We start from the raw sequence: 13,413 nt of genomic DNA, 5'->3' as shown, positions 1-13,413 counted from the left end.
GCAGGGCCAACTGCTGGTTTCTCCCATCCCTTATCATGACTATTCTTGTCTTGCTGAATGACATGTGCTCGTGCTGCTCAAAACGCAGGTACTCAGGGCTTCTTCCAGTTCTCCTCTCTTGGGACCCCACAGCAACTAGATTACCTGAGTTCTAATCCTGTTTCAATACTCAGTGAACTTGGCAGGACCTCTTGGAGCCTCTGGTTCCCTGTCTGTAAAGTGGGGATAATAATTAAATCAATAGCTTCAGGCTTTTTGTGAAGATTAAGAGATTCCTGAGAACAGTGCCTTGCCCTGCTGTTAAATGTTGGATAAAAGCAACTATTATTATTGCTATTTGAGGCCAGCCCCATGGAGGCAGCATCAGGTCAAAGACACAGTGTGTATCCTTGAGAAACTCAAATCACATAGACCATGATTGAATCCAGTCAGGACCTTGAAATAAAATCCAAACGCTCTGTCACAACCAGTAAGACCCTCAGCGATCTGGCCACTGCCCACCTTGTTACTTTATCTCATCCCGCTCTCCCCTATCCTTTGTTTTCCACCCACATTGTCCTTTCTAGCTCTCAGATACTCCCAGCTCTTTCCCACCTCTAGGACTCTGTCTGTCCTGCTGCCTCTGTCTAGACCACTCTTCCCCCACCTGTTTTCCATCGTCATGTCAAATTCCTCACCCTCAGAAAGGCCTTCCCTGGCTTTCCAATTCCGAGCAGCACGCTCCTTCCACTCCCCTCAGCCTCCTATCTCAGAACACTGTTGCGTTTTCTTCATAGCACTAATGATTATCAGACATGATCTGGTTTCCTTGTTTATTATCTGTCTCCTAAAACGTAAGCTTCACAAGGCAGAGATCTTATCTGGCTGTCCTCCTCTGTCCTCGTAGCATTCAGAATAGTGCCTGGCCTCTACTGGCGCTTAGTAACTACCAGCTGAGTGGATGAAGGAACAGGGCAGCTGTGACCCTAGGACAAATCTGAGTAAGCCCAGGGCTTCCATGGGTGCCACCAGCACTGGGCTGAGGGGAGAGAGTTGTGGGGCTATTTGCCCAGTGCTCCCAGATTTTCCATGTGTCTCCCAGGCCAGACAAGTTTTTCTCTTATTCCTTTTTTTTTTTTTAATTCCCTTTCTTTCTTTTTTTTTTTTTTTTTAAGATTTTATTTATTTATTTGACAGGGAGAGATCACAAGTAGACAGAGAGTCAGGCAGAGAGAGAGCAGAGAGCCCGACGAGGGGCTCGATCCCAGCACCCTGGGACCATGACCTGAGCCGAAGGCAGAGGCTTTAACCGACTGAGCCACCCAGGTGCCCCAATTCCCTTTATTTCTTAAAGACTCGCTTATTTATTTGAGGGGGTGGGCAGGGAGAGGAAAAGAATCTCAAGCAGACTCCCCGCTGAGTGTGGAACCCAACATGGGGCTTGATCTCAAGACCCCCGGGGAGATCATGACCTGAGCTGAAACCAAGAGTCGGACACTTAACTGACTGAGCCACCCAGGCACCCCACACAAGGTTCTCTTTGAAGGCAGGCTCCCAAGCCTAAGCATCTTCGTAACTACAGGTGATATCACAAATAGCAAACCACCAGTACCATTATCGCTAACTAATCAGGGCGCTGGAGGGCCGCATTGCTGGCTCACAGGCAGCTTGTGATCCAGGAGGTGGCCCCCAGGGCCAAGGACAGTGTGTATGGATTTACCGGTCGGGGGAGAAGTGTTTCAGCATTTTAACCGCTGGTGTGGGGCCTTCCCATCAGGCATGTGCCAACAGGCTTGTGAAGACCCTGCTGAGTCCTGTGGTTTCAGTGGTAGCTGAGGTCCAGAGTGGCTGAGCTTGTTGGCGCTTTTGTGGTCAACCAGGTTACCCTCTCAAAACCGAAAAACAAAACAAAACCAAAATAACCACAAGCAAGTCTACAAATGAGGAGAAAGGTCCAGAGAGGGCCCAAGATCAAGAAATGACCAGAGGCAGGGGTAGGACTTCAAGGCAGCAGGGCTGTCTTTCTGTGGAAGGGCAGGACAGCCACATTCTAGCTTCTTGAAAGCCCCCAGGGCCTCATGGTGGGGATACTTTCCATCCCATCTCCCCTGCCCTGCCCTGCTGGGTGCTGATCCCTCCTCCCAGGGGCTCTGTCAGGCTCCTCTGGCTGTGGGCCATGCCCAGGCAAGTGAGGACAGGTGTGAGGTGAACTTTCCTATGCTTCCGCCTTCTGCATTCTTCCCATTGTCACCCCTATCTCCCCACACCCCCAAGGATTCCCTGGAAGCTGAAATGACTCAGGGATTCCAAAACTAGTTCCCCCAGGAGGAAAACCCTCTGGAAAATGTTTCTCATGGCAGGGAATCACCCAAAGGAATCCCACAGAGCGGCGAGGAGATAAGGACAGAGGCTGAGCAAACCGGAGGGGTGGGGTGCATGTGACTCAGAGCCCAGGTTCTCAGGTCAGAGTCGATCACCACAGTGGGGGAAAGGCCAGCCCTGGGGGCAACTGTGTGCTCGCAGGGACCTTCCCTCTGCCTCATAGGGCTTTCTTCAGGATGTCCTGGTACAGAGGGAAGAGGACACCCCAAAGGCCTCTCCTGAAGGGCAGTGTGGGTCTCTGGCAGCATCAACAAGCAGCTGGGATCACTGCCAGCTCTTTCGAGCACCCCCTCCTGGACAGGGCCAAGATGGGAAGATCTGGGTCAATATGAATCTCTGAGGCTCTCATTGGTTTGGGGGGCTCCCACAGGGATCCAGCTCTTGTGGAAGAGCAGTGGCCCCTCACAGCCTTTTCTGGGGTTAAGGGTTTCTCCAGAACCCCCAAAAGCCATGTGCCAGGCATGGGGAATATGGAGCTAGAGCGGTGGGTCCCCTCCAGCAGGGCTGAGTGCCCAAGTGGACAGGAATGTCCCTGGCCTCTGGCAGGTTCAGGTGAGACCTGTCCTGGCTCAAACCTGGGTAAGCAGGAAAGCACAGATGGAGAGTGAGGAGGGGGAGGGCCTCTCTTCCATTTGCAGGTGACTAGGGGGTCAGCCCAGTGTGGATCCTGCATGCCAGGAGGTTAGATTTGGAACCGGTCAGGGGTGGGGTAAAAAGCCAGCTCTGTCCCTAACTATACAACCTTGGGTAGGTTACTAAATTTCTTGGGGTCTTAGTTGTGTCATCTGTAATATGGGGATACTAGTTTCCATCTCATCATTTCATTGTAAGGATAAAATGAGCTGCTTCAGGTACAGGGCATGGCCCTATCCTGGCATGTGACACAGAGGAGCCAAGGTCCCATGGCACACAGAAGCTAGAGGGTGTGGGGGAGCCTAGGGCAGACAGCAGGGCGACAGGAGTGGGTGATGTGTTCCTCACCTCAGTGCTTTTCCTAAGAGCTCCTGCTCCCCAGCCACCACCTGTTTCCCCTAAACCCCCGCCTCACCCCCAGTTCCAGGTTTCCTCAAACCACCAGAACAGCTTCTCCAATTCTCCAGACCATCCCCCCAACCTGATCTCATCACTCCTCCTCTCTGGGACTGCTTTGCCCTACAGCATTTGAAGGATTCCTCTTCATTCTGCAGTTTAACTTATTCCCGGGTCCCTTTGTTTATTTTCTGAGTCCTTGGTTACTAGAAGAGTATTTTCTAAGGGAAAGCACATGCAAATCAGAAAACATCATTCTAGAGACCATGTCTGTGTATGAGTGTGTTGGGGGCGTGGGTCGTGGGTGTGGGGGATGAGGGGGATGGATGGGCAAGGATGGAGGGGAAAGGCTTGGCCTGCTCTCAGCACTGTGTCTCCCAGGAGGGGTGACCCCAGGCTGACTCACGTCTTCAGGGTCAGGCCTAGTTAAAGCACTTCTGAGCACGTATGCCCCCTCCTGGCCGACAGTGGCCCATGGAACTGGGGGCGGGGCTGAGCTTGGGTGGACTTGCCCCATGACCCTAGAGGGCAGCTACCTGCTATGGCCCTTGTCCCCAGTGCCTTGGGAGTGGGGGTAGGGGCAGGTCCGTTCTGGAACTGGGATCTCCTGCTGGGCCATAGGTGAGGCTGTTAACAACCAAGCCCTTACCCTTCCTGGCTTCACATCATTTATGCAATGGAAGCAACCACCCACATCTTCTTCCATCAGACCCTACACGTCCAACTGACAAACTGATGGGGTCAAGGCATTCCAGGCAGTCCAGTGGGGTTAGGCCTGCATCCCTGGCCCAGAGGAGATCAGGACAGGGTTGGATGGGGCATGGAGCAGCCACTGGAGTGGGTGAGGGGTAGTGGGTAATGGACAATGAGAAAGATGTCTTAGGTGATGGGGGTCCTAGATGTTGGGGTCATCGAAAGCAAGAAAGGGGTCAGATAACAGAAGGGTTGAGGGTCAAAGGAGATAGAGGGAAATGTTCACTAAGCTGGGTGACCAGATGTCTGTCTGAGAAGAAAGGGAATGGCAGAGACAAGGCCCTGGATGAGGGCATGGGAATGAGGCCTCTTGAAGACAGACCAGATGATGTTCCCTAATTTGGGGTACCAAGCCAACCAGGGGAATTCCCATAACACCAGTTCTCCAGTGCCCAGAATGGCAGAGTACTATTACTTTGACCCCACACCCAGAAAGGTGCAAAGAACAGATTTTCCCCAATAGGCTCCCAAGGTGTGATGTGAATTACAACTTCCATGAATATAACATTTGAGCAGCTTTTGGAAACACTTTCAGGGTTTTTTTTGGTTTTGTTTTGTTTTTTTTAATGTCAGGTCACTCCCTCCAAAAGGTCGTGGAAATAAATTTGAATAAACAAAACAGGTTTGCTGAAAATAAAACCAGGACGCCGCAGCCGCTCCAGTCAGCTCCAGTCAGCTCCAGTCAGCCGACTTCCACAAGGCCCCACCCGTCAGCCAGCGCGGCACTGCAGCTGGGTGAGCCTCATCAGACATGAACCAGGTGAGTGTGAAGGGGCCGCACAGGTGCCGAGATGTCGCTGAGGGTGGAGAGAGGCCTGGCTCCAGGGCTGGGGCTGGGGCTGGGGCGGGGGGGGGGCCAGGTGGAGCTCTTAGGGAACAGCTGGGGAGGGAGCACCCTGATTGTTCGAGAGCAGTTCTCTCATCGGCCTTTTCCTGTAGGTGATCGTGTTCTTGGTCATGGCCATGGGAACCCACAGCCTCAATTTTCGCATCCGGAAGGACTGCGCCCACTGGCCCAGCTGCTGCACCGGCAAAAGGCAGGACCCCGCTCACGAGTGGCTGAAGGGGAACACTGTGCTCAAGTTCTCCCGAGAAGCCACAGGCTTCACCCACCACCCAGAATCCTGCAGGGCCAGTGAAGATGGACCCCTCAACAGCAGGTCTATCTCTCCCTGGAGATATGAGTGAGTCTGCTGCCCCCTCGCGAATGCCAGCACGTGGGCCATCAGGGAGTATAGGAGGGGCTTGGGGGAGGGGTTCCATCCAAGTCCAGCCGGCCCACACCCCCTTTTATCTCAGAGAGGCCATAAAGGTAGAGGCCTCAGGCAAGGCCTAGTCTGGGTGCTAGCTCCCACTCTTAGTGAGTGACTTTGAGCTACTTCCTCAAGGTTTCAAAGCTGTTTTTTTTTTCATCTGTAAAATGATGTAAGACACCATCCCCCACCCCAGGCCATTGTCTGTAAATGATGTAAGACCCCCCCCAGGCCAACGTGCAGATCAGATGAAATAATGTGTGTAAAATCTGTACTTAGTACAGGAAAGGTTGGTTCTCTCCTTTTCCTCTCTTCTTCCCCCTCCTGCTCCCCCATCTCCTCCTCCTTCCTCTTCTGTCCCTACAATGGGACATATTTTTCTAACTGAAATATCAGGGAATGAGGGTATGAAACAGGCACGAAGCACCCCAATACCCACTACCAGTGACCCAGTCCCTAGGGGGGCTGTAAGTGTACCAAGTTAGTGAAATCTTCCACTCTGAGGGTAGCCAGAGCCCTGGGCTGGTTTTCTTTGGTTATGGGCAGTCTTAGTCTTCCATTCAGTGTGCCACACAAATCCTAAAATTCTCTCTTGGTGCCATGATGTAACACGTATTAGGAAGCAGTAAAATTGGGACAATGACACAAAATATTAAAAATTAGGGCCTTAGGGATCCTTGTCTTGTGTATTCTTGGGGTGCCTGTGTTCTCATTCTTCGTAAGTCTAATTCTGGCTTGGCCTTTGATTTTGGGGATGGTGGACAAGTTCGGTGGGTAGGGAGAAGGTCAGCTCTGGGTGAGACCAGATCCCTGGTAAAGACTCCAGGTCATCATGCTTTGCAGTGGTCTCAGAAGTCTGGCTGGGTCCCGGGCTAAATCTAACAAGGCGGGGAGCCCCTCTGGGGTGGCTGGGTGCCAGAGGGCTGACCTGGCTGGGATCCAGACCCCTCATTTGGAGGCCATGAACCCCTGATGACTACTTGGCTGATCTTTCCGCAAAGTATTCTTTGCCATACTCGTCCCACAGGCTGCTCCTCAGGAAAAAGTGATGACAGTTAAGTGTGGGACACCTGATCCAGCCCTCACCCCTCAGAGATTCATAATGTGCTCAGCACGTTCAAAGTTGCAAGAAGTCTGCAGAAGAGAAACTGTAAATTCAGCATTTCCCAAACTCATCTGGCCCCAGGCCCCTTTTCTTGTAGAGTACTTATTAGGGAACCCACCATGGGAAAGGCGGCTCTAGCCGAGCCCCAGCTCGTGAGGGCTTGTCTGCATGGAGAACGGTCTTGCAACCCAGAGGCTGTCTCCTGCTAGCCTTTGGGAGGTCCAGACCTTTGGAGCATCTACATTTCGAGTCTTGTTTTGGCCACAAAACCCTTTCAGAATAAATAAATAAATCTTACCATTCATACTTACCTGTGCTTATAGTAGATGCAGGCAAGTGTCTGGAAGGATATGCAGGCACTGGTCGACAGCGGCTCCCTCTGGGGAAAGGGACTGGTAGGGAAACTGACTGTCTTCACTTTACAGTGTTTCATACTTGGATATAAGAGCGGTTTTTACTTTATAATAATAATTTTTTTCAAAGATTTTATTTATTTATCAGAGAGAGAGGGGGAGAGAGAGCGAGCGAGCACAGGCAGACAGAATGGCAGGCACAGGCAGAGGCAGAAGCAGGCTCCCTGCTGAGCAAGGAGCCCGATGCAGGACTCGATCCCAGCATGCTGGGATCATGACCCGAGCCAAAGGCAGCTGCTCAACCAACTGAGCCACCCAGGCGTCCCTATAATAATAATTTTTAAAAGTCCTAAAAATGTAGTAACAATTACAAAAATTTATCTCATCCCGGATGTACATGAGATGGAAGCAGAGCTTGTCTGGGGGGCTTCCACATGGCTCCGGGACCAGAAAACCACCCCTCCTTCCCTGCCCCTCACTACCGGTGGGGGAAAATAAATCCCAGAGAGGAGGGGGTGACTTGTTGAAAGTCACTCAGCAAGTGGGTACAAGAGCTGAGTGGGGGGGAGGGTAAAAGCTCAGTCGGGGGAGTCCCACCCCAGCCGCTCCCCAGCCCCATCCCCTGCCTGCCTGCCACGCCAGCCTCCCTCCAGAGTCTGACCAGTGCCTCCTCCACAGGTTGGACCGGGACTTGAACCGGCTCCCCCAGGACCTGTACCACGCCCGCTGCCTGTGTCCACACTGTGTCAGCCTCCAGACGGGCTCCCACATGGACCCCCTGGGCAACTCAGAGTTGCTCTACCACAACCAGACCGTCTTCTACCGGAGGCCGTGTCCCGGCGAGCAAGGCACCCGGGATGGCTACTGCCTGGAGCAGCGGCTCTATGAGGTCTCCTTGGCTTGTGTGTGTGTGCGGCCCCGAGTGACGTCCTAGTCGTGCTGCCCCTGCCCCGTTCCCGGTCGGACCACCCACCACGGCGAGCCAGGATGCCTGAGTGCTCAGCGCCTCCAAAGAACTACCTGGAGCAGCAAGACTGTGGGACAGGATCGGGGACTTTCGGGGGAACCGCACGTTTCACTTTTTAGAGTGGATGGGAAAGGCGGGGCGAAGCAGCAGAGAAGCTTATGGCCACGGGAAGAGGACCTCCTGGCACTTCCTCTTGGGAAAAGGCTTTAATAAGGCTTCAGAGACCACCCGTCTCTTCCTCTTCTCCCATCCCCAGCTGCCCTGGCACGGCACAAGCACTTTCTTGCTCCTTTCCCCTTGGCCAATGGAGAGCCCGTCATTTCATGTGTTCATCCGTCTGTCCATCTGTCCGTCCATCCATCCACCTGTCCATCACTCAGTGACATCTACTTTGCACATACCTTGGTGCAGTTACTAGGCTCTGAGGAAGAGGCTGTTATTGAGCATGGAGAGACTTACCCAAATAAATAATCTGTATTCAAAATGGTCTAATTTATCTTGGCGTCCCCAGTGCCTGAACACCAGGCTCCCCAGCCTGGCTCCTTCTCTTCCCCACGGTCAGTTCTTACCTACTACCCTGTCCTTCTGCCTTCCAGAGTTTCCGCTGTGGCCTCCGTCCCTCCCCTTCTCTGGCTCCCTGGCCTACCCCTGAGCACTGGGGTGGGGGTCATGCTGCCCTCCTGGCATGCTGGAGAGACAGAGGCCCATTGAGGCACTACGGCAGGCACACAGCGCCACCTTGTCCCCCCAACAATCTGCCTTTGTCCTCACTCTTGGCTGCTACAGCCTGGGCCAGGGGGGTGCTGCCTGGGCCGGGCTCCAGCTCCCACCCTTTCTAAAAGGAAAAGGGGGAAAGGACAGCCAGGAAGAGGGGATTTAGGGGAGGAGGATGTAAACTTCTTCAGGCTTGGATCCTTTGGGGGGCTCCTGGTCTAGCTCAGATTCTCAGCTTACCTCCTAGCTCCTCCCATTTTCTGTGTGGACATCCTCCTTTCCCCCCTCCTCCCTGCTCTCCTTTCCAGGCCGGGTTGGGCTCTAACAACCAGAGGGCTGACCACTCCTCCCTGCCCCTCCCCTCCCCTCCCCATGTGCTTCCCGGGGTTGAGGGGCGGGGGCGAAGCAGGCACCAGCAGGGGCACTCTGGGCAGCTGGGAGAAGGCCCGTCTGGCTGGGCGAGGCTCCTTGGCGGCCCCTCGGCCGACCTCCCCGCTTCTCTTGCAGGTTTCTCCAAGTGCCTCCCTGCTTCTGTTTGCTTCCCCATCTCTCCAGGTTTCTGTTTTCCCAGTTCCCTTCTCAGGCCGGTGGCACTGGGGGCTGTGCCTGGTGGGCCCCACGGAGATGCTCAGTGCTCGGGATCGCCGGGATGGGCTCCCTGCGGAGGGGGCAGCTGCGGGGCTCCAGGGTTTCGCTGTGGACAAGACTTTCCTCTCCTCCCTCAAAGGCATCCTGCTGGAAACCGAGCTGGTAACAGCCACCTCCCCGACCTGGCGCCTCCATCTCTCCCAGTATGATCTCACTCCCCTCTCTCCCTGCTCAGTGCTCTCACTGGGCTCACCCCTTGGGTGGTCTCCTTTCCGGGGCTCTCTGGACACCGCTCCTGTCCCAGCTACCCTGCCCTCCTTCTCCACCCGCCCTCGGGCTGCCTCTCCCTCTGCAGGCCCTTACAGCAGCTTCAGCAGCTGCAGGAAGAGCTGAAGTTAGAACAAAACTTTATCTGTGTCTACTCCTGCTCTCGGGGCAGGATCTTCCCCTGTCACTTAGCAAGACCTGAGTGTCCGTGTGTATGTGTCAGTGACATTGCCAGAGCTGAAGGGACCCTTAGTCCACTGTGGAACTACTGTCTTCTAAATCTTGTCTCTTGGTGTGGAGCCAAACGGGCTGGTGTGCACCCTGTACCCTGGGCTTTCAGCAGGACACCTCTTCTGTGGGTTCCATAGAATGGTACCCCCTGGAGAGGTGCAGCTTGGTCATACTGCTGGGGTCCTGGACATGGGGAGCTGGGAAGCTGGAGATTGCCCTCGAGGGGCCAGCGCCCTGGAGTGTGGCTCCCGCTACCAGGGGTGGGGAGACTGGCAAGGATGGGTGTTGGGGGCGGCCTGAGGGAGTTTCCGAGGAGGGGAAGGCAAAAAAATCTGGCTAGGCCTGTGTCCCCTTACTGGCAAGCTTCACACCCCCGGGTCCTGCAGGCCTTGACCTTCGTCATCTTCATCTGCTTCACGGCCTCCATCTCCGCCTACATGGCCGCAGCGCTGCTAGAGTTCTTCATCACGCTCGCCTTCCTCTTCCTCTACGCCACCCAGTACTACCTACGCTTCGATCGGCTGAACTGGCCCTGTCTGGTGAGGGACTCTGCCCCACCACATTCTGGTCCCTTACTTCTTGAAGGTGAAATTTCCCTTTTCCCTCCCAGCCTCTCTCCTTTCCCTGGGTCAGTACGGGGCCCAGCTCCTACACAATTACTTAGAGCTACTCTCCCGCTCACTGAAGCTCCCACCCCAGCCCAGGCCCTGCCCTGGCCCCCTGGTCAGCCCGCTCCAGCCCTGCCCACCTCCCCCTGGCCCAGGGTCCTGGCTCCTAGTCCTGGTTGCTCTGCATTCACCTGCATCCCTTCCCTGGCTCACTCGTGCTCTCTGTATCTCTTCCAAGTGTTTCATATCGTGCCCAGGGGTCTCTCCATGTAGGGATTCACAGTGCCTGAGGGTGAAGTCACTGACTGGCCTGGAAAACCTCAGGATGATGTTCTCTTGCCTTCTGACTTCCTTTTGACCCTGGTCCCCCTCCCCCAGGACTTCCTCCGCTGTGTCAGTGCCATCATCATCTTCCTGGTGGTCTCCTTTGCAGCTGTGACCTCCCGGGATGGAGCTGCCATTGCTGCTTTTGTGAGTCCAGGCCTACAGAGCTCCCCAGGCCCTTGGGACCCCTGGCTGGTGTTTGCACACCACTGGTGCCTCCCCACAAGCCCAACCCAGGGCTCTGGTTCACACAGTGCCCCATGCCGCCCACCTCCCTCTCCCTTGTACGTGATGGCCGGCGGCTTTCTCTGTGTCATCCCAGCTCCTACACACCTACTCCCACAGGTGTTTGGCATCATCCTGGTTTCCGTCTTTGCCTACGATGCTTTCAAGATCTACCGGACCGAGATGGCTCCCAGGACCACCCAGGGTGAGTGTCTGTGCCATGGGGAATGGATGTGCCCCTTTCACCCCGTGCCCCAGCTACCTGATCCTGATATGCCTTTCCTTCCTGGCTCCATATTCACAGAGGACCAGCAGTGACCCTGAGCTAACTGGCTCCTGGGCCCAGCCAGACAAAAGGAACAGAGCAGCCCAGACACATTTCCTTTGGATTCCCTAGCCTGCAGCCTAATGTCCCCCAGCCAGGCCTTCAGGGATAGAATCTGGCCTGAGAAGTCACCAAGAACTTTTCTGTGGGGCTCAGTGCTCTGAGATCTGACCCTCGATGAAGCTCTACTGGGAAGGGGGTGTTTTGGGGAGGGAGAGCAGGAAGAAGCTGATCATTCCCAAATTAAAAGATTTGAATCCTACTGGTGTCTTTTTCTTCCCCAGGAATTAGGCAGATCAGGAAAGCCAGGGAGTAGTCACAAAAAAGCTGCCTGGAGCAGGTCATGGTCCCTTCTCTGCAACCAGGTCTGAGCCTTGAGGAAGTGGGACTGGACTGAAGGTGCTGAAGACTTCCTTCCACACCACACTTCCTCTCCACGATCTCTGTGTGCTACGCTGCTTTGTGGTGGGCCTGCTGGTTGGGCTCCCAGAGTCCTGTGTCTGAGAAGGCTCAAGCCTTCCCCACCTGAGTGCCCATCAGCCGCACCTGTGCACACAGGTTTCTTAGGGGTTTGGAACCAGGTGCTTGCCTGGGGCGTGTTTAGAGCTCCCCCTTGTGGTGTGGGGAGGACTTGGCCCGCAGACCGCAGGAAAGAGGGCAGCTTGTGGCACCAGATGAAGGCAAAAACCCTCTAGATACTGGCTCTGGAAGAGCTCTTAGAGATCAGCAGGTCCAATGCCCTCATTTCACACAAGAGGAAACAAGCCCAGTTACAGGAAATGACTTCTGCTCTTGTGACAGAGCTGGGACAAGAACCTAGTTTTCCTAACACCTCTACAGGTGATCAGGATATGGTACTGAGCTCCCGGTAGCTCAGAAAATAAATGGCCCAGCCTCATCTCCAGCTCCCTCCACCAGCGGGTCTGCTCTCCCAGCTTGCCAGCAAGCAAACATTTTCTGAGCATCTCCTGCCTATAGACCCTGTGCTGGGCCCTGGGGGATTCACAGGTGACAGGAGAGCCTGTCCTTGGGCATTCATAGCCAGGGAAGGTGACAGGCTAGTAAAGGATGGTCATGACTGCCCACAGCACATGCTAGGGGAGGGCTGGGCTGGGCTTTTTGGAGAACAGACACTGCTACAGTACAGGAATCAGCCCTGCCTGGCCCTTGACAGCCAGGGTACTAGGGATGTCCCTGCTCACCCACATGACCTACCTCAGCAGCTCATACAAGCTGGCTTGCTATCCCTCTAATGCTGGCTTGCTCCTGCTCTGGAATATCTTCCTTTTTTCTGGGGTGCTCCTTCCAGAGGCAGGCCCTAGCCCCCAAGACCTGCCTGAACCCTGGAACTTCAGTAGAGCTGCTCTGCTTCCTTAGGTGGTAGTCGTGGGCCTGCCTCAGTCTGACTTCTCCAACTTTCCTGTCCTCGTGTCCGGGCTCCTCACCAGCACAGGCAGCCTCCCCAGGGCTAGAACCAACGGGATTTTGTGTTTTTCTGGGTTTCTGCTCACATGCTTAGGGCTCTAGGCATTGATTGGCCACCCTAAACCTTTCAGGGAGGCATAGCAGGGGCTTACCTAGCACCCTTTACGAGATGGGGTTACCAGATGCAGGGATGAGAAAGTGGTTAGGAGAACTGGGCTGTAAAGCCCAGCAGGGGGCAGGGATTTGTCTGGAGCAGAATGGGGCCGGGACAAGCCCTGTCCCCTGGGCAGGAGTATGACCTGGACGAGACTGTCCCTGGTGGGTGCTCCGGGAGAGCGGGGGTATGATCTACAGCATGTACCTACTCATACACCTGTGCCCACCTGTGCCTGTGTGAGGGGCCAAAATGAAGCAAAGCTCGGCTCTGGTCCACAGTGCCTGTTGACACAGGCTCAGTGTCAGCTGGCCCCAGCGTCCCAGGATTCCCCTTTCGGTGAGGCATGACCACAGAGGCCGAGCTCACACGTGGGCCCCAGCCGAAGGGGCCTGGGGCTCCCTGTGGATCGACCAGAATGGTACCTGTGCCAACCCCTTTATGAACCTCCACCCCCAGGGAGCCTGGAGCCTCTCGTGGTATCAGTGGGAAGTTCATCTGGGAGGGAACGGGTATCCCAGAACACCTTTAACCCCTGCAGCCCACAGCTGGGGTATGTGGAGGGGATCTTTGTCTTCCACACAAAAATCCTATCTCTCTGCACACAGAATTGGTTCACCATGCCGGTACCTTTGTTTTCTCTCCTTCTGACCTCACTTCTCTGGGCCTTGACTGCCTCCTCTGTAGCTGTGGAAAGATGTGGAAAGCCTTGGCTCCCCCAGGTCTGACAC

General features: G+C 54.9%; 2 protein-coding genes across 2 annotated transcripts; both read left to right on the top strand.

Moving 5' to 3' along the window:
- Positions 1-4,817: 4,817 nt before the first annotated feature.
- Positions 4,818-8,308, top strand: IL25 (interleukin 25). The gene is made up of 3 exons (XM_044230000.1): positions 4,818-4,903; positions 5,083-5,327; positions 7,533-8,308. Exons 1-3 carry the CDS (start codon positions 4,895-4,897, stop codon positions 7,786-7,788), a joined length of 510 nt encoding a protein of 169 aa, XP_044085935.1. The 5' UTR covers positions 4,818-4,894; the 3' UTR covers positions 7,789-8,308.
- Positions 8,309-8,810: 502 nt separating this feature from the next.
- CMTM5 (CKLF like MARVEL transmembrane domain containing 5) lies at positions 8,811-11,365 on the top strand. The gene is made up of 5 exons (XM_044230364.1): positions 8,811-9,285; positions 10,008-10,160; positions 10,608-10,700; positions 10,899-10,983; positions 11,083-11,365. The coding sequence occupies exons 1-5, from the start codon at positions 8,908-8,910 to the stop codon at positions 11,094-11,096; spliced, it is 723 nt and encodes a 240-aa protein (XP_044086299.1). The 5' UTR covers positions 8,811-8,907; the 3' UTR covers positions 11,097-11,365.
- Positions 11,366-13,413: the final 2,048 nt, after the last annotated feature.

The sequence above is a fragment of the Neovison vison genome, chromosome 13 (genome assembly GCF_020171115.1).
Source record: "Neovison vison isolate M4711 chromosome 13, ASM_NN_V1, whole genome shotgun sequence".
Taxonomy (NCBI): domain Eukaryota; kingdom Metazoa; phylum Chordata; class Mammalia; order Carnivora; family Mustelidae; genus Neogale; species Neogale vison.
The sequence above is the reverse complement of the archived record's forward strand: the minus strand, read 5'-3'. Positions and strand labels throughout refer to the sequence as shown.